Source organism: Heterocephalus glaber, unplaced genomic scaffold, assembly GCF_053883595.1.
Source record: "Heterocephalus glaber isolate CG9 unplaced genomic scaffold, H.glaber_assembly_v1.0 deba00001553, whole genome shotgun sequence".
In the NCBI taxonomy this organism is placed as follows: domain Eukaryota; kingdom Metazoa; phylum Chordata; class Mammalia; order Rodentia; family Bathyergidae; genus Heterocephalus; species Heterocephalus glaber.
The window spans coordinates 27,801,999-27,827,426 of NW_028258344.1; the positions used below are offsets into that span (position 1 = coordinate 27,801,999).

General features: G+C 35.9%; 1 protein-coding gene across 13 annotated transcripts in view; it reads left to right on the forward strand.

The window, feature by feature from the left end:
* The first annotated feature begins 390 nt into the window (after positions 1-390).
* The window catches only part of Ralyl (RALY RNA binding protein like), a 733,271-nt gene continuing 708,233 nt past the window's right edge, over positions 391-25,428 (forward strand). For 3 of the 13 annotated variants that reach the window (XM_013071205.3, XM_087190540.1, XM_087190535.1), the window contains exon 1: positions 391-544. Coding sequence is in view for 1 of the 13 variants with exons in the window: in XM_013071200.3 (XP_012926654.1) it covers positions 570-603 (34 nt within the window). In the remaining 12 variants the exon portion in view is untranslated. The other 10 variants (XM_087190536.1, XM_087190531.1, XM_087190538.1 and 7 more) reach the window with 9 other exon arrangements.

The window sequence follows — 25,428 nt, forward strand, 5'->3', positions numbered from 1 at the left end:
TGCACCTCTCCTTTGACTTCCAGTCTGAGCAAACAACTTGAGCAAGAGTCAAGCGGAAGTCTTGGCCACCGAGCGTGGACCCGCAGAGCCTTCCAGACGAGCTGGGCAGCAGGCACGCGCGCACACGCAGACCAAACAAACAATGCCCAGTCCACGAACGACACGAACTCCCGACGCCCACGGCCCCACCCGCCACCCTGCAGCCGGCACCGAATCAAATAAAAAGAAACCCGGGACGGGGTTTTTCTGAATAAAAGATGGTGCTTTGTCTTTCAAAGTGCAAAGACCCGTCTCCGAAGCCGGCCGAAGAGGGGCTGGGCTGCCCACCCGAGGGCTGTAAAGACTGACGGTAGCTTTGCCCGCGACAACGCCCCCGGCTCTCGCCGAGCGCCGGAGGGGAAAACGCAGAGCGAGGGGGGAGGAGCGGCAGTGGCAAAGGCGGCTTGGGAGGGACGGGAATCCACGGAGAAGGGGAGAAATGAAGGCGCTACACGAGGCTTGAATAGGGAAACTTCGGGAGAGAAGGGGCCGCATCTCTCCCCAGGTAACTACCCTGAGGGAACAAATAGATGCAAGCAGGAAGTGGCGGGCAGCAACTTCGAGGTGAGCGCAAGTTGCGCGTCCCCTCTGGGCGTGTGGTCGGCGGCCCTCAGCGCCCCCTCCGCGGAACACGCGCTCCAGTCCGAGGCGCGGCGCGGCCAGAGCGGCAGGGGCGGCGGCAGCTGCGCGCCTCGGGCCCAGCCCGCGCGGCTCCCCCTCTCCGTGCCCGCCCTGCGTGTGCGTGTGCGCGTCTCAGCCTCGGCGTGAGCGGCACCTGCTCGTCTCGGCCCACAGCGGACGCAGCCACGCCGGGAGCCGCCGCTCGCCGTCGCCGTCGCCGAGAGCCCGAGGCGGGCTACCCTCGCAGCCTCGGTCCTTCTCCGCCGCCCGCGAGGCAGCCTGGCTCCGAGTCACGTGTCAGTGCCTGAGGCAGAGACTGAGAGAAAAAAACGCGCTTCATTCCTTCTTCCACCGCCATACTGTATTTTATACTAAATCTCATTTTTATTCCAACATTTTACTCCCGCTCGGTGAGTACCTTCTCAGTGGCATTCTTGTCCTATTCTTTTTTTTGTCCTTTTTTGTTTTTTTGTTTTTGTTTTTTTCTTTCTTCTTTTTTTTTTTTTTCCACTTCTTTGATTATTGTTTATATTTGGGAAAGCTGAAAGAGCATGGTTTTGAGCCTTTTCCTGAATCCAAGTTTTTCTAGCTTGCGGTCGTTGTGTAGACGAGGCGCTGTGTCTGGGAGTCCGTGGCGACTGTGCCCGCTGGGAGCGACTCCCAAGTCCAGCAGAATATGCAACTGGTTTTATGGAAAAAAAGCGATGTGAAGTATGGTGCCTATTTTTTCCTTTGTAAAAAAAATTTAAAAAAGCATGTTTCTAACTCTTTTTTTGCCTATTTTTCTGATAACATTTTTTGTAGGTGGGATTTTACGGCAGTGTTTACAAGTTTGTGGTCTTGCAGTACTGGTGCAAACCACTGAGCAAAGATATTCAATTTTATATTTTTTATTCCTTTTTTGGAAGCCGGTGAGAAAAAATTCGTTTTTTCCCCCCTGTTTTTGATACCCATTGATAACATGAAACTTTTCTTGCAGCTGGTGACTGGGATCATTTTTAAGCAAAATACTTTTTTTTCCTCCTTTACATTAACTATGACTTTTGCACATTTGACTTTTTTAAAAAAGAGAACAAAACCGAGATAATTTTATGATAGATATCCTGATATCTATATCTATATTATTCCTTCTTCCTTCTCCTCCCCTCCCCGTAAATCAATTTTCAAATGATGGCAGTGGAAGGTTTTTCTGGAAAAAAAAAATGAAGTGCGGTTTGGTTTCCTTGTCAACGGAGGACGAAGTGAACAGCTGAGCAGCTCGCAGAGAGCAGGTACTTGGTCCCCTTGGAGGCGTTTCCCGGGTGTGCGATGGCAACACTGGTCCTGGCAAAGAGTGTGTGTGTGTGTGTGTGTGTGTGTGTGTGTGTACGCGCGCGCTTCTCGGGCAGTGTCCGAGACCGCGGTGGGGGAAAGCCGCGCCGGGAGCCAGGGAAAACCGAATTCCTTTCCCTGCCTCTGGATCATTTTTTGGATGTGCGCAAAATACAGTCTCCCCTGGCTGCGTCCAGGTCGGCTCTGCGGCGGGCGGGCGGCATCTGCGCCGCTGGCGGTGGCGGCCTGAGCGCGGTGGCCGCGGGCCCAGTAAGTTCTCCAAGGGCCACTTGCAGAGCAGAAGGGGCGAGGGCCGAGTGTGGGGCGCTGGCCGTCGGGCCGTCCAGGACGGCCCCTCAGAGCACCCGGGAGATGGTCGGAGAAGCGGCGGGGACAGCATCTTCCGGAGGGGCTGGCTCTCGGCCACGCGGGCAGGAGCTGAGACCTTTGCAGAGTCTTAAGAATGGCACCAGTCCCCGCACGCTCAACTCCTAGTCCTCCTATTCGTAATGAGCAAACAACCCAATAGGTCTTTCTCAGCTTCTCTTGCTTGTTCAGAAAGGCTTTGCCTCCTTAGTGGTGCTGTGTTTGGATCTTCAATCTCTGTGGTATTGCATTGATTTTAGGTGCTTGGTGGCGCCTTCTAGGGATTGGGGAAATACTTAAAGGACGGCCATTGGGTTTTCAGGTTGAGGACTGAACTCTTAGTTTGCATTAATGAGACTCCACCTCACAGGTACAAAACAGCCTTTTAAATTTTAAAGGGACAGTGTTTCTCACTTTTGAACCACCTGATACTAGCTCCCCCGCCCCAGCTGAGGACAGGGTGGGGGTGAGCGATTTGCTGATGATTTTGTTGTGTCGGTAGCATTGAAGTACTCAGTGCTGAATATATTCTGTGATATTTTATGATTGTTCTGTTACATGTTTCCAGTATAGAACCTCGCATTACTTTTCAAAGACAGATCAGTTCTCTATAAAAAGCCTTTTTTCTATATTCAATACAGTGACAGAACCTGCTGGAAAATTTACTGTACAAATAAATTTAGGAAAGTCATACTTTAAATCTTAAAATCTAGAGAGTAACTATTATTCAGATGATTTGATTGTGAAAGCTTTATTTCCCCCTCCCTCAATGAAAAGTTTAGCCTTAAATTTATCATGCATGTGTATTTTGGATTTTGATAAAAATAAACAGAAAGCAAATGAAATAACTTTTACCTCTCAGATTAAGTTTTCTTCTAGGGTATCTACAGAAAGAAAAACTAACTCCAGCCCACAGAAGTGTCCATGACAAAGGGGTCAACAAACATACCTTGGTTATTTTTTAGGATGCACTAAACCTCTCATTGAATGTGCACCTTCAGTTTATGAAAAGAGAAGTTTTTGTCTTTTTTTGTTTACTCTTTGAGATGGAAGAATAAGGAATACAAAAGGTCATTTATCTGAAGGAGATTAGGATGTAGTGTAACATCTAGAAGGCTATCTATATGTTTTTATTCACATTGCTTCCATGTATCTCAAAAGTCTTGGAAGTTACATTATATGTGAATTATTTTTGTACTCAGGGCAGCTTTTCTCTATGTAAAGGAAGTCCTCTTGGCATTTATATAAGAAACAGAAATTATATTATTGTCCATGAACACCAGACTTGATACTTTGAAGTGCATAGTTGTAAGATTTGAAGCCAATACTATGTCATTAAGCCTTAGACATGAATTTTCTTATTTTCATGTAATGAGCTCATTGCTCAAGTAGTCTTTCATATGGTTCAGAAAGCTAACGTAAAACATTTAAAAACACTTGCAACATTGTGTTTAAAAACCGTTTAAATCATAACATGTAAGTAGAAATGCTCATTTATTTAAAAATGCAATATAGTGTGTGTAGAATATTTTTTCCACTGGTTGCATGCATTATAAGTCATGTAGTTCTTTTAGGAGAGAGAGAGAGAGAGAGAGAGAGAGAGAGAGAGAGAGAGAGAGAGAGAGAGAGAGAGAGAGAAAGAGAGAGAGGCAAGCAAGAAAGAAATAACTTGAGTGACCAAACTTGGATTTTCACTAAGAGAACAATTGTTGCCCTAAGTTCAGCCTAGTTTGTATTTTAGATTAGGCAGAAGAAGTACTCTGTGATATTTCAAAATGAGGTTAAAACCATAACAAGACCAAAAAGATACTCACAAAATTTTAATGTGGGAGAAGAGATAAGTTGCATTTGTAATTCTATAAATAAAGATCATCTAGAACCTTATCATTTTGTTTTCATTTATTTTATATTCATTTTCATTATATTAAATATTGATAATAAATTTCTATTTGTGATGTTCAAATTTGCATAGTTTCCTCTATGAATTGAACTGGGAATACTATGACACCTTCAACTGCTACTTGCTCTGTGAGATTTTTTTCTTTTAAGATTGTTGGATGTAGTATCCTAGAGTTAGCACAGCCTGCTGGTGTTTCTTGAAAAAATGTATTGTTTCTCCATTGACCAAGCAACCTGTCTGGGTTCTGATTACTGAAAATTTTTTTCCAGGAGAAAGGGTTTCCCAAGTGAAGGTGGGAGGTGAGGGAAAGAAAACACATAAATTAAGTTGGGTGTTGGATCTTTGCCTCACATATTTTAATAAATTGTAATGAAATCATCACAGACTTAGAACAGTCTGTTACATTTCCTATAATGTGGGCTGAGTATGTAGCTCAGTAGTAGGGCACTTGCCTAGCATATGAGAGGGCATGAGTTCAGTCTCTAGCACTGCAGAAAAAAATTCCTGCACCTTTTCTGTGGGAAGGAAATGTGGTTATTATTAAGAGTCCTGGATTCCTTTATTAGTTTTAAGTTTCTGTCCAAGCCTTGTACATTTAGAGAAAGAAATTGTGGTTGGAATTGACTTGAGTGTGTGGTTTGTCTAAGAATATTTAAAGAATGCATTTTCACTTTCAAATATGAACAATTATTTCTTGAAATTTATCTTTGTATATAAGCAATCAAATTGCACACTTTTTTTTCTTAGTGTATATCAGGTAGCCACATCATGTTGGTGTTACATAGAGGAAAAGTTCCAAACATTTTTTTATACATTTTTTTTTATATTTATAGTTAGAAAGAATGTATTACTTTCTTTTAAAGTGAGATCTAGGTAATTTTCTGTAATTTTTACAAAATGCTAGTAGTTAATAGAATATTAAAATACATTATAAACTTATATTTTAAAAGAAACTAATAAAAATTAGGAATAAAAATAGAAAATAATTTGACGTTAGATTAATTCTTAGTTAAAAAAACTTGTGCTGTATGGATAGCTATTTCCCAAACAAAATAGTTGTATTTTTAATAAGCCATTATGAAGCATATGGAAACAGTGAGAAGTATATGTTACTTTTGAACGTTTTCCACCTGAATAAAAGTGTAGTCATGTTTTATTTACTGGTTATTGATATTGTAAGCAACTAATTAAACAGTACATCAAATCAAATCAAAGTCTACATTTCAAGTCTTCAAAAAGTTCATTATGAAGTTGAAGAGAAGTGGGTATTTAGAATTATATATATAATACAGAGGAATAGGGAAATATTTTAGTCGCAGTTTATTCTCTTTGCTGACTTTTTGAAACTTAAAAAATATTGATTAGCCCTGGGTTTAAAAAATAGTTATTTTTTTCACCGCTTCTGCCATACTCTCATTCAGGAAACTATATTGTACTGGGAAAAACTGAGGTAACGATGAATTTTATTCTTCCAAGTGTTAATGGAGCTCCAGAAAGTAAATAAAATTTTATTTTTTAAAAAAGAACCTCCCTGATCCACAGTTTTTATCTTCTTACTGTTATTATATGTTAACATTCAGTGTCTTGCACAAATCTCTTTAAAATTTTCATAATTTTGAGTCTTTTCTTCAATAATTGACAATGACACATAAATTTTCACAGTAGTTACAGTGAAAACAATTAGCTTCATCAAACCATGATTTTGGGCACAATGATTATTAAATAAGTAAAAGGTAATTTCTGAATAAAATAGTTTCATAATTTAGTGTTATATTTGTCATCACTGATTTATTATTAAATTTTGACTTTCTGAATACATAGATCTCTCCCAGCTGTTGTCAGCTTTTATTAGTTTTTCTTTAATAGCTTTTAGGTTTATAGCAACATTTTAAGGGGGTTTTTTTTGTCTCTGTATTTTGCTACATTTATGTTAAATATTAAAGGTATATTGTGGAAAGTTGTGTTTTTATAATTCCTCCATAATTAAAAAAAGTGGGTTTTTTTTGCAGTATCTTACTGTTTTTCTGAGAGTGAATCCTGGAAAATAATGAAGTTGATTTATTTTTTCCTATCCATTCCTGGCCCCAGAGGTGGCAGTGGGAGAACTTCATTTATTGTTTGAGATAAATGTCCCCTGACCTGTCCATGGAGACTCCTCAGCTTAGGTCAGAAATTAAAGAGTTATTTCATAGCAATGTATAAATCTTAAGCAGAGAGGGGAATTATAGAGAACATCATCATTTTGTACATTGGAGAAAACTGACTTGGAAAAATATATAACTTGCTCAAAAGTTCCACAGGTGGTAAAGGGACCAGTAAAGGGCCGAAAGTCTGAAATGACACCTTCTGGACTATTGTGTAAGTGGGGATAGTTGGTTTGTGGAGAAAATTTTTTTAAAATATGAAACAATTGCTATATATTTATTCTTGAGATATTATTCATGATGACTAGTTTGGCATATTTTCATTAGGTAGTATCTTTCACTAGGTAAGTAATTTTGCTAAAATAACAGAAAATGGTATCAATTATATAAAAGTCTTTCTGGTTCTGAAAGAACCTTCAGGTGATCATAGAATCACACTCCAAGATTATTGAATTTTCTGAGGACAACCGAAGGCACGGAAGTTTGTAAATTATCACTGGTGTTCTGGTGGTGATAGAATAGATGGTTCTCTGTCTACAGTGGCTTTATAGGAGCCCAGGGAAAAGCATTCAGTCTTAACTAAGTGCAAAATGTAATCTGTACTCTTGAAGTTTTTGCAGTGTAATGTGGAAAATTAGTCTTTTGCACAAAGAAAAACCAAGCAGCCAATCCTTTCATAACACAGCAAGCCTATAAATGTAGGTGTCTCTTCTGTCTACCAGCATCACACCATAATAACATCGTCTCCATCTCAGAATTTCACTGTTACACATATTTGGATGTGACAATTTTCAAGCTCATTTTATCTCTTTGTTAATAATATGAAACACATACAACTGCAAGATGTTATTTTAGGATGCTGTGTTTAATTGCCTTTTCAGATGTGCAAAAAGTCTTTCATTATTAGTTTCCTTGGAAGTTAAAAAAGTGAATATTTTCAGGAATGAGAAACATCAACCACAGTGGAGGCAGTTTCAATGAGCAAGAAAAAAGGGTTTCAGAGACCTTTGATGGTAAATCTACAAGTTCATGAAAGAAGTGGGTTTGGAGACCAAAGTGGAGGAAGAAATAAAAGCTGCCTTCAAAATTTTAGAATTGGGCTATACTGAAAACTAGTGGTATAAAACAAAGCTAGAGATTATATCTAGAAGGGAGCCTGATCTGATTCGGGTATGAGAATGGTTCAATTTTGAATGTAACAGTGATTTGAAATTCCAGCATTAAGTTCTATGTGAAATGACCAGTGTGGTATTGAAATTCAGGTCTATATCTGGGAAATACACTCAAGGCTGGAAGGAGATATTACAAAATTGTCCACATAAAAAGTCTAAGTTATTCGATGACATAAATTTTGGAAATGTTATTCTTTTCTACACGACTTAAGAACTAATAAAAAGTAGAAAAATAGGTAGCCACAGAAACTCAGAACAGTGTCCTGTGTGTGTGTGTGTGTGTGTGTGTGTGTAAAGAAAAGAAATATTGCTCATCAGAAGTAATTCCTAAGGCTCAAAGGAAAGTGAAGCCTGAAGAAAGGGTCCTTGAAAAGAATCTGTGGTTAAAATCAGTTAGTTTTAAGAGGAAACTAAATGAGACATATTAGTCTTGGGCAAGTGAACAAGTGATCCATGATTCCAGATATGATGTGGCAGCATCTTAAATAAGTCTATTGAAGTCTGTTGTTTCCAAACTTTATGTGTCTTGTGTGTGTGTGTGTGTGTGTTTGTGTCTGTGCATGAAACATATCGTCAATTGGAAGTCACTAAAAAATTTCTGAACTGGATAAATTGATTTTTAAATTACGTATAGAAAAAAATAAAGCAAACATACCAAGGGATATTTAAAGAAAAGTAAAGAGCTTAGTTTATCAGATACTCAAAAACAGTATATAGCATTCAGAAACAAATACATTTATTAGTTCTGTATTCTTAAAAGGTTTCAGAGCAATGTCTCTCCAGTAGAACGAGCAAATCCAGTGAACAAATCACGGCTTCTGTGTATCATTCGCCAATCAAGGCATCTGGAACTTTTTAGAGAATTGGATGATTCCAGGTCTGAGCAGAAAAATTATAAGATAAGTTGGGGATCTCATCATTGTGCCAGAAAGAAAGGAAATGCTCAGAGATAAATAAGGTTAAGACACTGTAAACAGGAGCTAGTGTGAAGTGTCCTCCAGTTGCCAAATTTGAATTAATTTGAACATCAAGAATGACTGTGACAGATTCTAAAACATTGAATATAGTAAAATCCATAGGTCCATACTGATAATCTTAATAGAAGGTGTATAGCTGCAGGGGAAAAGGAACCCATCTGTATTATTGGTGGGAATGTAAACTAGTCTGACTACTGTGGAAATCAGAATGGAGTTCCCTCCAAAAACTAAATCACTATGGAGTTCCCTCAAAAAACTAAAACTAGAACTTCCATTTGACCCAGCTATTCTCCCAGATATCTTCCCAGGAGAGTTAAAGACATCATATTACAGTGATACATGCATACCCATGTTTGTAGCAACACAATTCATAATATCTAAATCTTGGAAGCAACCTATGTGTCCATCAACAGATGAGTGGATAAAGAAATTGTGTTATTTACATAAAAGAGTACTAATCTGCCATAAATGATAAATTTTAGTCATTTGTAGGAAAATTGATGCACCTGGAGACCATAAGTTTAGTGAAATAAATCAGATACACAAGCTTAAATATTGTATGGTTTCTCTCATATGAGAAACCCCAAAATCAGATACAGAACAAAATAAATTAGATAATAGAAAGTTGATGGATAGATCTTTCTCAAATGTGAAGAAAATCAAGAGATGGAGAGAGAGGGGAGGGGAATAAAAGGAAAGATGCAGCTAGGAGGAAAGGAAGTGGAAGGGGATGTAAAAAGAATTGGGATGTATTATGCACACATATCAACTCCCCACATTTACTAATAAAACTTTTTAAAAGGTGCATAAAATAGTACCGGGGATTTAGCTCAGTGGTTCTGGCCCCTGCCACGCAAGTGCAAGGTCCCAAGTTCGATCCCTGGTACCAAAAACAAACAAATAAAAAACAAAAACAAAAAAAGGTGAATAAAATATAACAGGAGCCGAGGATGTAGCTCAGCGGTGAAGCACCTGTCTGGCAAATGTAAGGCTCTGAGTTCGATTCCTGGTACCCAAAACAAAACAAAACAACACAAATACCAAAAGCAGTTAATAAATTGAAAACATTAGATGTTAGCCTATTGTTTAGGAGGAGCTATTAAATGGGGCACAGTTCTTCACAAAATACTCTGAGTTAAATGAAAGAATTGCTAGTTAGCAAATTACTGTTTGCAGATCTTAATGAAATAAGTGATTCAAACAAGAATTAACGAGTGATAAAACTATCAATAAAAGTATTTTGGAGAATAACACATTCTTGTGCTCAAGTATTACTTCTTAATTGTATCTGGCAGTCATTCAATAACTGAATGATCAAAGCCAGCACCACTAACAAACAACCTTGCACCAAGTGCCTGATACGATGCTATATGAAGTCCACAATCCATTTGTGACATATTGTTGCTAGAATATTAATTTGAATCTAATGAAACCATGTGACACTTAACTTTCAGTTTACAGAAAACACAGGGAAAGAACAAGTTAAATTAAGCCACAAGAAATAATGTGGTAAATCTAGAATGGAGAGTATTCAGCATTGTAGATACCAGACATGTGACTTTCTTGAAAAATCACTTTGGGGGGACTTTTATAGGTAAAAAGGAACTAAAGGCAAATAATGCAATGCTTAAATCTTTAATTTTAGAAGAAGGACATGAAAGTCAAATTTTAGTAGAATTGGGAAAATTTTTTTATATGTGCTACAAAATTAATGATTGTGGGAGACGCATATTGATTTATTTGAGGGCTAAACGCCTTGATGTCTGCAGTCTAATTAGAGAGAGGGGGAGGAGGGAGGGAGGGAAAAAGGAAGAGGAAGAAGAGGAGGGGGAGGGGAGAAAATGAATGAATGAAAAGTAAGTTATCCTTTGTTAGCCACCTTTAAATTCAGGGAGTACTTATTCTAGTTTTGTTGCATTTTTCTTTCAAATATTTTGTAGGTTTGCATTTTTTCTGTAAAGTGTAAAGGTAAATAAGCCTGATAAAGTCCTGTAGCAGGGAGCCTGCTTTCTTATATAACTTCAGTCTTTGCAGATAAGTCTGAGGTTGAAATTAACTGGTATAAGGATAGGAGCTTGTAGGACATAGCAGGATATAGGCATGAGGCCTCTAAAAGATTCTGGCAATATAAGGAACTTGGCAGAGTTAATATTTGTTATCATTTTAGTCACTAAAATTGCGTTATATTCTCTAGCAGCGTTTAACGTCTATCCAAATGAGTCAAGGAAGCATCAAGTCAAGAGGTTGACTTGATTAGGAGACCAGGGAAGCAGGGCCAGAGTACAGCATAGAGGTGGGCTTTCTTCACATAGTGACTCTTTTGTAAAAAGTCACAAATGAATCTGGGTTGGGAAAGGGCAACTCTCTGAGTTCTTACTGTGATATTTGAGAGCTTGATAGTCAAAGTAAAAACTAATAGGTTCATTATTTTTCACAGAATGAGAACAGTGCAAGGGTGAGTAGTTGCGCTTAGAGGAGAATATTGTATTTTCAGAATTTGAAAGTAGGGCATAGTCAGATTGTGAACATATTTTACAGTATGATATAGCTTGTGGCTAAGGAAGGTGCTGGAGGTGTTGAGAAGTTAAAATACTGTGATGTGAGAATGAATGTTAAAAGTGTTTTTTTAAAAAAATGGATATAAGAGGAATAAATGGAAGAGAAAAGTAAATGTGCTGAAAGTATTAATGACATTTATGGAGGTTTATAGTCAACTAACTTCAAAAATATCTTAATTTTCTCCATTTGTGACTTCTAGGGCTCTAGTTTTTTCTTTGAAGCATATAAAGAAAGCCATAGGTATGTAATGTGTATTTATTTTATATTAGAATAGAATTTTCAGGTAATGCAGAAATAAATTCTGTAGTAGTTGAGGCAGTGCAACCTTTTATAAGGAATTGATCAGAATCAAGAAAACTAATGCAGGGCAATATCATTCAATACTTTCTAAATATAATATTCAAATTGAAAAGAAAGCTGTAATTGGCTAATGCACTTAATACTCCAGCTCAAACTTTTAAAAAATAAATCTAATGTCCAGATAGCAGGTACATATGACTACTGCTGTTTTCATTGCTGCTGCTACTGTCTTACTCCATTTATGGATCAACACCTCTGACCATACTGACAGCTGATTCTTAGTCATGTTGTTCCTCATTTTTGCAACACCCTGTTAGAATATTATTATCCTAGATAGAAATATTAAGGATAAAATGAGGATCAGACATGTCTGGGTGGTATTAATTGGCTGAATAAAGAGCTGAACTGAGGACTTGTTGGGTTCACAACTTGAATATTGAGTACTATGCCTTGGGAAAAGGAAAAAAAAAGAATGGAAGGAAAAAAAATGGAAACAAAGCTTGTGTAGATGGGGAGGGGAATAAGGGTTGGAGGGAGTGGAGGGGAGTGGGAATAAAAAAGAATTAAGATATGTACAGGTACAAATTCTCTATTATGAATGCAATCAATATGTATGACAAATATGTACTAATTAAAAAATACAATTAGCTGGGGATTTAGCTCAGTGGTGCTGTGCCTGCTTTGCAAGTGCAAGGTCCTGAGTTTGATCCCTGGTACCAAAAATAAATAAATAAATGAATAAAGTTAAAAAATTAAAAATAACTGACCCATAAAAAAGATGGAGAAAAAGTCATGTCTTGATTTGTATATCAGTTGGTTGGTGACATTTGTTTAATAAAACAGATATACTCAAATTAATGTTCCCACCATAACTCCCCATATAGAGAATACTGTTTAAAAATGGAGATACAATGCAGATCATAAAACCAGCCACATAGTGTCATTTTAAGTTTTCCAGAAGACCCGTTAAATAAAAATGAAGAAAAACACGAGACTAATTTTTATAATATATTTTACATAGCCCAGTGAATCAAAAATTATTTCAATATGTAACAATATAAAGCTACTATAAAATATTCTGTGTTTTTGAGGTCTGAGATATAGCTTGTATTTTATACTTTCAGCAGAGAACTAGCAGCGCTTATATTGCTCATGTGCTATTGGCTGCCACATAGTCGGATGCAGATCCAAAAGTTCAGAAGTCTCAGAACTGTGTCATGTTTTAAAACTCTTTGTGACATCTTATTCCTTATCAGAGCTTAGCCAAGATAGATTTTTAAAATACTGTCTGATTGTTTAAATTTTAGCTTTCACTTTTTATTAAAAATATAAATTGAAATCTATTCAAGTTCATTTTTGGCTAAATAAGAATTCCAAAATATGGTCAGTTGACTAAGAAGTACTGGATTTATCTTGAGAGTTATTTTTCCATAGAAAAGGAAGATAGTCACTTTTACTAAACTTGCTTTTCTAGTGGACTCATTTGTAATATGGCCCCATAGGTAAATAAATAAGAAATAGATAACATCTTCATAGAATAACCTTTTATATTACAGGCATTTGTCCTGTATCTAAGGTTTGGTGAGAACTGCCCAAAATCTTTCTCTTTTAAAAAAGCAGAATGATGTGTTTAATATGTGAATTCACATAGATCAACACTCATTGACTACCAATTTAGATTTAGAAGTTATTTGAAAATAAGGTAGAAGATTATTTGTCTAATTATCTATTTTATGTGTTTTTGAAGTCCATAAATGTAGAAAATGTGGGGGTTTGCATAATATCACACTCTGCAGCCTACTCAGCCTCATTGTTCTCCCAAGTCCTTCTAATCAGACCAGTTTCTTCTGATTCTCATTCATGTGTGATTTCTAGTGTGGCATGAAAGACATCTTTACTCATTATTAGATCCCAGCTCTTACATGAAGAATGTAATTCTGCAGTATTTCTAATTTTCCACTTCATATCCTACTTATAGTTGAGGTATGAACACAAAATGATAAAAATTAACAGTCAACATTTAACTTGTTTCAGGTGTTATCCTCCAAAGCCTTGCCTATGTCTCCACTTCTCCTTCATGTCTATTCTCTGAACCACTGTAGATGGGACTTACAGTATAAGTTACAAAGCTTATTTTGTATTTTTATCAATGCCTGAAAATGTATCTCATATTTTTTGGTTTGCTTGTTGGATACCTGCTTTCCCCTAGTGGATGATAGCTTCATAATAACACAGTTTATTTTATGCTGCTCTCTAGTGCCTAGACAGGGCCTGGCATATAGGAAATTTGATAAACGTTTTGGAATTAACTACTGAATTGATTCCTCATTTGTGGCTTACTGCACATGAACTGTTTTCTGGATATTTTCAATATCTGTAAACTCTCTTTCATGGAATGTTGGTAGGAACTGAAAACAATAAGTATCTCTTGGCACAATTTACAACAATTATCTCTAAAGATATACAAAAGAAAACACTATTTCTCCAGCAAGAAGGATATTATTCCCAAGAATATATATATGTGGATTTTAGGTACTAGTTCATCTTAACAGAGTAATCTGACATTGGTAGAGAGTTTAAACATTAAAAAATGATTTCTATATACATTTTGATTTTATTCTCACTGCGTACCTTTGAATGTGGATGTTTAGGTTCAAAAGTAAGGTTACTCACCCATTCTGGTCCCTTAGTAAATGTCATGTAATGAACTTGAATTATCTCTGCCTGAATTATCTCTGCCAGTTATATCAGTGGGTGACAGTGTACTTGGAGTTCATGAGTTTTTTAAACTTAATTTTAGTCATTTATTTGGCATAATTTGAAAATGTAGTCATTATAAGTTTTGGATATTTCTTTTTATATTTGTGACACATTGTTTAAAAAATTATATATGCTGAAGACTCAACTCAAACTAAAGTCTTCTACTTTTATTCTGCCAAGCTTTTTACAACACTATCATTGAAGGATATAATGAGATCTTAACAGATATCATGGACAGTGAAATTGCTGTCATTTACAAATCCATAATTATATTGATAAGAATATTCATAATACAGTGCACCAAAGAAAATAAGTATACTGCTTTCCGAGCTTGATATAGCAGTAATGATCTCTAGAGTCCATATTGAAAACTTTCTATTCATGAAGACAAATCTCAGGTTAGGTATTGATTGACTTTGTAAGAAAGTTTTATAAGTTGCAAATTAAAAATAGTTTTAGAAGTTACTTTTTTCTTGATTTGGGTTATTTCATGTAAATGTCCATTAAGAGAAAGTATTCTAAAGTTTTAAAAATTTGAAAATAATTTTTAGTGAATTTTTTGCCACGTGCTTTAACTAGCAAATTTCTCTTGAAATACTTTCAAGAGTTAGCTAAATCACAACTGTTTCAGTATTTGTCTCTTAAAAATGTAGAATTACTTTTGATTTAAGTAAATGAAGGCTTGAATAAAATAGGTTTAGTATTTTGTTATTTAAAAAAGCATTCTGCTGGTAATGTATTTTGGCAATTTTGGGGCTATTTTGAAAACAGTCTATGAAGAATATAAAATTAAAATGTTTGAAAATGCATTCTCAGTAAGGGAGAGGATAGCAGTTTTAATTGTAAAGTTCAGTGATCATAAGCTTTTGACATTTATGTATTTAACAGTTCCTTTTATTAATTATGACATATATTTCCTTCATATTATTTTATGATTCTGTTAATGTATTTATCCAATAAGTATTTCTTGAAAATTTACTCTTTCATCATTCTCTGTGTCATGAAATGTTACATAATGCATGAGTATGGATCTTACAGCGCAAGGGGTGGACAAAGATAAATTTCCTAAGAAGTAAAAACAAAGTTGAGGGTTAAATGGTCTCATCATTTTCTATTAATTCAGAGGATTAATTTCCCTGTGTAATTCCAACTCCAGAATATGACTCATTATGAAGTGAATAAAGCCAAACCAAATTCTAAAGACCATATGTAGAAAGAAAAGCCTTAAATTTGTAGAATGTTAAAAAAAATTTGTGTAGTCATTGAGGTTAAAGTGATTTAGTATTTTTGAATGAAACTCATGAATCACTGTGTTTTTGATGGGAAAATAAGAGCATAGAATTTCAGTTCATTAGTTGATTATTTGGTGTTTCAGAGTAAACATATGTGACTATTCCCTGTATAAGTCTTTCAAGGTGTTTATGAGTTGAGGGGAATTCATGCTCTTTGAGCATGACTGTAAAGGTGTGTTGGATTTATACTTGGGAGAATCGATTACTTTTGAACATCTTTAGGATAGATTAGGTACAGTATTTAGTTACCATATGAAATTAATGGAGTAGTTCTCATTCTTTTTTGCATATTTATTTGATACTATCACTGTTTGTTCCCAAAAAGGATATGGTAGATTTTATGTTTTTTGATATCAGTGAAGGGGGAATTTACCAATGAACTGGGATTTTAATGGTTATATACTACTCCACTATAATAATGCACTTTGCCATGCCCCATCTTGACTATTTTAGTTGGTTCTTTTTCTTTTTCTTGTGATTTTTAATTAGAGAACATGTGGTGCATACTTAGTTTTTTTTGGTGCTTACTTTTTTCACTGTTGTAGCATTATATACACATTGGCCTATATTTTTGGTGAAAACACAATCTTAGAACTTTGGGTAGTATTCGTCTAGGAAATTATCTTCTTTTCCAACATTGGCAGAAAAACTAGGTTGAACTTAGTAGAGATTATATAAAACATATGAAATCATATATAAATATATATATGGTGTATGTGTGTGATCTAGTGAAAGTAATTTTAGAAGCAATTTTTACATCTTTGAAGATGACTTGAGCAGCTAACACTAGGAACTGTATTGATGTGTTACATTTTGTACAGTATTTTCTTTACATTGTCATGACTTTTTGAATATTTAATTAAAAAATTTGTAAACATCTTTTGGGGTTTAAAATGTTTAAATAATTTTTTCATATTTTAACCAGTATATGGGCATTGGCTTTTGATGGCAAAAGTGCTATAATTTTTAGGCAAGAATCAATTGAAGCATAACATAAAAAGGCAATTGCATAAGAAGAAAATGGAAATATCAGTATGTTGAGTAGTTGTAAAAATTTCCAACAACACAACAAATGAATATTATTTGCAAAAAAGGAACAAATGGACATGAGAAATACACTTATGAAATCTAGCATAATTTATCTTCCAGGTGATTTGGGTTTCTTTATAGGAAGGGTGTCTGGTGTTGTGAGTCTTTTCTAGAAAGGAGAATCTGTACTTGCAGATCCTCCTTTTGTGTCCTATGGAGTTGGCAGGATAACTAGAATATACTAGACTGGAAATTCAGTACCATTTGGTATCAATTCTTTCTTGAACACTATGAACATAGTGTTAGTCACTGATATATAGTATGAATAAAATGTTGCACCATTCTCAAAGGGGTCACTCTCCAGGAAAATTCTGTGAGGGTAGTTGGTGTAGTGGTTATGCATTTAATAGTCATTCCTGGAATTGAATCGTCTCCATATAAATGTGTGTATACATACATATAGTGTATGTATATATTCATAATTTAAAAAAATCTCTGGCATTCTATATGAATTTCATAAAATTTGAAAAATAATCATTATAGATGAATCATATCTGGTTAAATAAATATCTGGTTTGAGCAGTAAAAATAAATAGCAAGTTACTCATTTTAGTCAAGTCAGCAAATAAATGTTGAGCTTTGTGTTAGTTTACTGGGACTGCCATAACAAAATGCTACAGACTGTGTGGGTAAACAACAGAAACTTATTTTTTTTGTGTATCTGGAGGTGGGAAGTCCAAGATCAAGGTACTGGCAAATTTGGTGCCTCAGAGGCCTCCTCCTAGGATCGTAGATGAGCTCATTTTCACCATGGTTTAATTTGGTCTTTTCTCTGACTTCGTGTATCTTCAGTGTTTCAATCTTCTTTTCTTAATGAGTGCTATAAAAGTACCAGTTTATTAGATTAGCACCCATCCATATGAACTTACTTTACTTTCATTACCTTTTTAAGTTCTCTGTCTCCAAATACAATCATAGTTTGGAGCATCAGGGGATAGACATACTAGGAGATTATTCATCATATAACTTATGGGGCACACATTTCAGTCTGTTTTTATTGAGCAGTTCTTCTAAGCACTGTGGAAAGTTCTAGTGAAGAGATCACAAGTGAATCTTTCCTGGAGTTTGCAGCTCTGCATGGTGCTGGGTTAGACAGCCAGGGAATGAGTGTGCATGTAATCTGGTGGCTGCTCTATCCTTTCTCATGGTACTCAGTCAAGCAGCCTCATTTGAATAGCAGGGAAAGTGTTTTCTATGCAGTCACTCAAAAGTCATTCATTTTAAGAGAGCACTTTTCTTGTTATAAAATGTAATTATTTCATCAAGGCTATATACATGAGACACTGGAAAAACAGTTCGGTGAGAGCATATGATTAAGGACAGAATTAATGGTAAAAGTAAATTCAATTAGAGGATAATATGAATTCAGTTTTTTAAGTGGGGAGTTTAAGGTGTCAGTAGGTAGAATAATTGTGTACTTTGAGGAAGGAAAAGATTTATAGAACTATCTGAATGGAGGTTATATGTGATAGTTGAAATGAAAATGGATTTTTCTAGAAATGTGAAATTGTAGGAGGAAAGAGTTTATCACCTTTTCCCCCCATTGTTTATTTGTACATTTTCGGTATAAAATACAGTTACATTCATCATTGAGATCTTGTATCTATACATGATGTATCTTGGTTCTTCTTTTTTCCCCTTCTCTTGCCCTCCCTTCACCCCCTCCACCCTTCCCTAATTGCAAAGACTTTGTTTCCATTTTTTTCTTTTCTCATATTTTTTCTTTTCCCTTTTTTCCTTTCCCCTACCCCTCCCACTTCCCCTGCTCCTTTAGACCTTTTCTTCCTGTTACACAATATCAATTATAAATTTTTTAAATTACAATATCAAGATCTAGGAGACATTACCACAGATTTTACAGAATTTAAAAGGATATAGAAAACATATTTCAAAAATCTGTTTTGAAATAAATTTGACAACTTCTAAGAAGTACCTTGGAAGACAAATTAATGAAACTAACTCGGGAGGAAATATAAAATTTGAATAGCACCTATTAAGGAAAGTATATTCCTAGCTTGAAAACCTACCTATATGACAACAGCAGGCTCATAAACATTTTAACTGATAAATTATATCAGACAAAGCAGAAAAAAGAAGGAACACTTCTCCCCTCATTTTAGGAACTCAACATTGTGCTAATCCTAAAACTGGATAAAGATAATAGAAGAAAAAAGTATGAACATAGATAGAAATTTAACAAAACAAACTATTAGAAGTCAGATCTGGCAGGATGTAGTAAGTGGTTTTGTTATAGGGATGGCAGTGTTGGTTCAGCATTGGAAGATCCACCCCCAAAAGTCATCATTTTAACAGAGGAAAGGAAAAAGCCATATGATCCTGTCACTAGTTGGAGAAACAGTGTTGGACTAAATTCTACAGCTGTTCATGGTAAGAGCTATCAGGAGACTAGAAGTAGAACAGAACCTTCTAAACAGATTAAAGACATGTACTCCATACTTCAGCGAGAATGCCTTATATGAATGGAGAAGATACAATGCTTTCTCCTTAAGGTTGGGAAAAAGGGCATCTAGATATGCTTACTTTTTATCTGTCCATTAAACTTTGAAACCTAGGCCCCAAACCAAAATAGTCTGGCAATAAAATGACACAATTAGGATAGGATTGCCAAGGTAGAAGCAAAATCTTTATATGCAGGTGAAATGATCTACAGAGAAAATACTAAGAAATCTCTAGGAGCCCCTAGAACTTGTATTTGAATTTACCAGGATTAGAAAACACAATGTATCTATAAAAATTCAGGTCTGTGTATGCTTGCTATAAATGAAGAATTAGATGTTGACATTTAAAAGTTATGTAGGAGTACAATGGACCTAGAAAAGTTAAAAAACAACAGTGTTGGAAGACGTTTATTACCTAATTTTAAGACTTCTTCTAAAGCTACAGTAATCAAGGCAGTGTTGGTGTAAGGAAAGACATATAGATCATTTGAATAAAACAAAGAATCTAGAAATAGAACCACACATATAGGGTCCACTGAGTTTTGAAAGATTATTTAACATTAACATTTTATAGAATATAAACTCAATTCAAGAGCTGCTGAGGAAGAGATAGTGTTTTCAGCAAACGGCACTAGAACACCTGGTATCCGTATGTAAAAAATTAACCTCAACCCTTTTTTTTCTATATGTGAAAATAACTTGAAGGGATCTATGAACCTAAATAAGAAAGCCTAAAAGTATAATACTTTAAGAAGAAATTATAAGGGAAAATGTTTATGAATTCAGGATAAGAACTACCTAGTATACAAAAGACATGATGTATAAAAGAAAAAAAATTGATAAATGAGATTCTATCAAAATTTAGAACTTTAAATGACATCATTAAAATGAAAAGTAGTCCTTAAACAGACCATATTTACAATGCATATAACCTATGACCAGAATATATAAAGAATTCTTAGAGCTCATTAATAGACAACCCAATTAAAAAGTAGACATAAGAAGATGATAAATAACCAGTACAGCACAAGGAAAGGTGTGCAACTCTAGAATCAGAAAAATACTAATCAGTACAATAACAAGATTGAATTATACACTGATTAGGGAGATGGAGTTAAAAGTTTTAAAAGCCTTGTCATGACTTTTTCTTTTTGTTGGATTCTCTCCCTTTGCGTTTAATTTGTCACGCCCAATGGATTCATTCTGCTGGGTTTCCTGGGGTAGTGATCCTCATTGTCTTTTCCTAGGGTATTGTCTAAAATTTTTTGGAGTGCTGGTTTGGTATTCATGAAGTTCCTGAGGTGCTCTTTCTCATGAAAATATCTTATTTCTCCATCAATTTTGAAAAATAGTTTTGCAGGGTACATCAATCTGGGTTGGAGGCTGTTTTCCTTTAGGGTTTGAAATACATCACTCCAAGCTCTTCTTGCCTTGAGGGTTTGCATTGAGAAGTCTGCTGTGATTCTGATAGGCTTTCCTTTGTATGTGATTTGTTTCTTTTCTCTTACTGCTTGTAGAATTTTGTTCTTCTGATGGATTTCTGGAATCCTAACTATTATATGCCTATGTGTAGATTTTTTTTGATCAAGGCTAGCTGGAGTCCTATATGCCTCATTTTATCTGTATGTCAAGTTCTTTTCCCCTGCTTGGGAAGTTTTCTGCCATCACTTCTGTGAACACTTTTTTTATGTCATCTGCAAGCTCTCCTCTTTCTTCATTGACTCTTCTTTGCATCATCTAGCTGCTGCTGGATTGCTTTCTCTTGATTCCTTACAATTTTAAAGCAATTTTTCTTTTCCTGGTCACTAATTGCAATCTTATCTTCTATATCTGAAATTCTATCCTCACATTGTTCCATTCTGCTGTGCAGACTTTTGATGGAGTTTTTAATCACCTGGAAATCTGCTTACATCTGTTTTATGGATTCCATTTGTTTCCTATGTTGAGATTCCATTATGTTCCTGAGATCCTCTATTTTTTTAATCTGTATCCTCTCTAGATTTATTAATCATATCTTGCACCATGAGCAAAATCTTTGCTGTTATCTGAGTAATTATTTCTGATTTCATTTTTCCCAGATCCTCTTTTGTTGCCAGTTCATAGAGTCCATGTGGTTGAGTATCAGATTGTTCCATCTCATTTCCCTTTGGGGTTGCTGTAGGGGATCCAGAAGTCTGTTTTTGAGGCTTGTTTATGTGTCTTCTCATTTCCACAGGGGAGGGTGCTTCTGGAGCCTGCACGGCTCACCTTCTCTGCCCTAGGAGCTTGGGATGGCAGGGGAGCTTCCTTCTGGGTGCTGGGACCAGCTCAGCTTCTCTGCCCTAGGAGCTTGGGATAGCAGCTGGGGAGCTTCCTTCTATCACTTGTTTTTTAATCATGAGGAGCACTGATGTTTAGTGTCTGAGGAAGGCAAACCAGTGAGAAAACTGGAAGTTTGTGTAGTTCTGTGGAAGTCGAGGGAAAGACTATCATAAACAAAACCTCCGTCTCTGAATAGACATTTCTCAAAAGAGGACATACAGATGGCCAAAAGGTAAATGAAGAAATGCTTAACATCACTAATCATCTGGGAAATGCTGATAATCCCACCAAAAATTATCACTTCATACATGCTTAGGATGGCTGTTATCAAAAGACCAAAGAAAGCCTGGAGGAACAGGGCACACGTGTAATCCCAGTACTCTGGGAGGCTAAGGCAGGCCAATCAGGAGTTCCAGCCCAGCCTGGGCAATTTAGTGGCTCAGTGAGACCATATCTCAAAATAAAAAATAAAAAAGGACATGGTAAGCAGTTCAGTGTGAAAGCCCTGAAAGTTCTGTCCCTAATACTGGGGGAAAAAAGATAGAAGAACAAGAGCAGGATGTAGTGGTGAATGCATGTATCTTAGAACTCTGAGAAGCTGGGGCAGGAGAATCTTGAGTTCAGGGCCAGCCAGAACTACATAGCTAGGAGTCTCTATCTCAGAAAACAAACAAACAAACAAACAAACAGAAAAGATAGCAAATACTAGTAAGGATGTGGAGAGAAGGAAGCTTGGCACATTGCTGCTGGAATATAAATTGGTACAGCTGTTAATGAAAAACAGAATGGCTCTTTGCCTGTAATTCTTGCTTCTCCTGTATGATCTTCAGTTTCTTCATCTCTAGAAGTGATAATGAATTTCATTTTTTTTGTCTTACTAATGGAATGATTGGAAGAAATGCTTTAGCTAGTGTTATTCAAATGTATTATTATTGATAATTCTTATTTAAAAAGCTAAAGTTAACAAAATAAGGAAATTTTTTTTCTTCTGTTTTTTGGTACCAGGGATTGAACTCAGGACCTTGTGCTTGTGAGGCAGGTGGAGAAACCACTGAGCTAAATCCCCAGCCCCAAAAGAAGGACATTTTAAAGCAAGGCTTGAAACTGTCCTTTTATAGGGCAAGAGGATCCTCTAACTTAAATACTTCAATGTAGCAACCCTGGCTAAGTGAGATTCCTGCTGTGTCTGGCAATTTAGGGTAAAACAGATAAATAAAAAGGAAGGAGGCCATTTGGCTGTGAGATTGTATTGGCTGCAGGAAACTCCCATCCCTTTAGGAGTTAGGCAAATGCTATGCTTGAATTTTGAATTGGAAAGGTTTATGTGCACAATACTTTCACATATGTAAGTAATAATAATACGTTAAAACATTGAAAAAGACTTAACTAACCAATATTGCAAATATACCCCACTCTCTGACAGAAACAAAAAAACAAAATACATGCACGATAAACTTTTTCAGGAAGCACTGTCAGTTGGTATTCTTTGACATTCAGCAGATGAATGTGGATTTCACAGCAGCACCTGCTGGCTGATTAAAACAAAACTGTTGGCTCTTTGAGGGTTTTCTTAAGTTATTTTTTTCAATGCTGAGACAAAATACCTGACACGCAAAGATAAAGGAGGAAAGGTTTATTGTGGCTCATAGTTTGTAGAAGTTTGAGTCCATAATTGGCTAGCTATAAGGCAGGTGGCATGGCAGTGGGGCATTGCAGAGGAGAAACAGTTAATGGTGGGTAGAAGGCAGAAGGCATCAAGGAAGTGAGCTACAAGCAATAAGCCTCTTTCTGTCCCTTATATCTTAACCAGGTTACTCATCCTTTGGCTTTGGGGGCCACCTAGACACAAGCCATAACAGAGTTTCTATTCAATGGGTACATTGTGGCCTCAGTTATAAGCTCCATGAAAGCCTTTGGGTTTTAGTGTGGTAAATAGCATAAGTTTTAAATCACTCAGGTCCAGACTCCAATACTGGCACTTCATCCAGACCTCCAAAAGCTTCCTTTTGTCATCTGGAAAATGAGAATTCTAACATGTAGCTCTAGTAATTGCTGTGAGGATCAGCTTCTGTAAACTGAGCTTTCACGGGACAATGTATTTAATAACTGATAGCTTCTCTATTGTAACCCAGTGATTCCTACATTAAATTGACAGTCATCTAGCATCTAGGGTTTAAAAAAAAGTCACTGTTCTAAATGAGCTCCCTGACTCAGATTCACCTAAGCCTGGGATGGAGCTTGGAAATCTCTATTCATTTTTATGTGCTGTGGGATAGGAAATGGCTTAATATTATCAAAAATTAGATAAAAACATGACAGAATAGATTTAGCATTTTGATGCAACATTCTTTCACCTCTGCACCCCAGCTGTGTGTGTATTGTACACTAGTGTGTTCCAGTGCAGTGACAATTTCTAGAGATGCAGTTATCATTGCTTATATAGTATGCTACTGCTTTGTACTTCTATCTCATTTTATTCTTGCTTAGTTTTCAAGTAATATAATGCTTCCACAAATTAAAATACAAGCTGCTAATGGAAAATTTACCAAAACAAAGTTATTAAGGATATGTGAGTTGTGTGTGGTGGCACACACACCTTTAATATCAGATACTCAGGAAGCAGAGGCTGGAGGATCTCAAGTTCAAGGCCAGCTTAGACAATTTAGTGAGACCCTGTCATAAAATTAAATAATACAAAGGGCTCAGGGAGGGGGTCATAGCTCAGTGGTAGAGCATTTACTTAGCATGGAAAGATATCTGAGCTTAATCTCTAGCATTAAGATATATGATTACATCATTGGAATAAGTCTGAAGCTAATGATACTGGATTAACAGTACACACGTTGTGGTAGACATTCTGATGTACTTTTCAGATGAATGTCATTTTTTCATATGCTGTCTAGTTCTATAGCCTCAGAATTGTACAAACTTCATAAATGCACATGTATATTGTATGTACAATAAACTTATATGTGTATATGTATTTTATTCACTTTAAAATTACTTTTACTGTATTTATATTGACATAATAAATTTATATAATACATTCTTTCTGATAATGGAATTTTTTTCAGGTGGGGATTGAAACCAGGACCTCGTGCATACTATGTACATGATCTTCCACTGAACCACATCCCCAGTTTTTCCAAATAGGGTTTTTTTTTTAAAGTATCTTTACATCACCTTAGGGTCCAGTAGTGCTAGTAAAAGCATGAGCTGTTTCTCTCTTATCCTGTTACCCTCCAAAAGAAGTACTGTGATGTAAAATAAATAAATACATATATGTTTTCAGTTGTTCATATAGATAAGCATAGATCACCTGCTGTTATGGTTCATTCCCTCTAACAGTGCAGAAAAATGAAGACTTCATAATACATAGTTTTGCTTTATTAATTAGCAGTATCCACATTGTAGGATTATGAGCCACTGCAAGTTTATAGTTTGCTGAATACTTTTTATTACATTTATTTTCACAAACTTAATGTGTTCAGTGAGGCTCTGTGCCATCTATACCTGTATGAGAAGCAGATGTATGCGGTTTTATTTCACTCTATCAATTGCACCATCACCATCGGCATCATAACAACTCATTCTGTGTAGCTGTTTACTGCACTGATATATGAACTACTAGAACACTCATATTTATCTAATTCTAAAGCAGAACAATGTAGTTTTGTACAAGATCTCAGTGTTCATTTATTTCTGTCTTTTTAAAAAAGTTTCTCTTATGAAAAATTTTGATCACATAAAAATAAGTGTAATGAGCATCCATAAAATTATTTTGTGGACACAAGTAATAATCAACATTTCAGTTTATTTGCTTCATTTTTGTTGTTGAGGTATTTTAAAGTAAATTACAAGCCAGGCATGGTGGCATACACCTGTAATCTCAGCACTTAAGAAGCTGTGTCAGGAGGGTCACAAGTTTAAAAGCAAGTTGGACTATATGGCAAGACCACGTTAAAAAACAATAAAAAAGAAAATTACAGGCATACTTTTTTCATCTTTAAATAGCTAAGTGAATCTCTCTAAAAAGGTATTTGCCTACTTAATAAAACCATTAATAATACCTAACAAATTAAAAATTCTTTAACATTCTACTCTTTCTGTATTGAGACGACTATAATATTCCCCACAT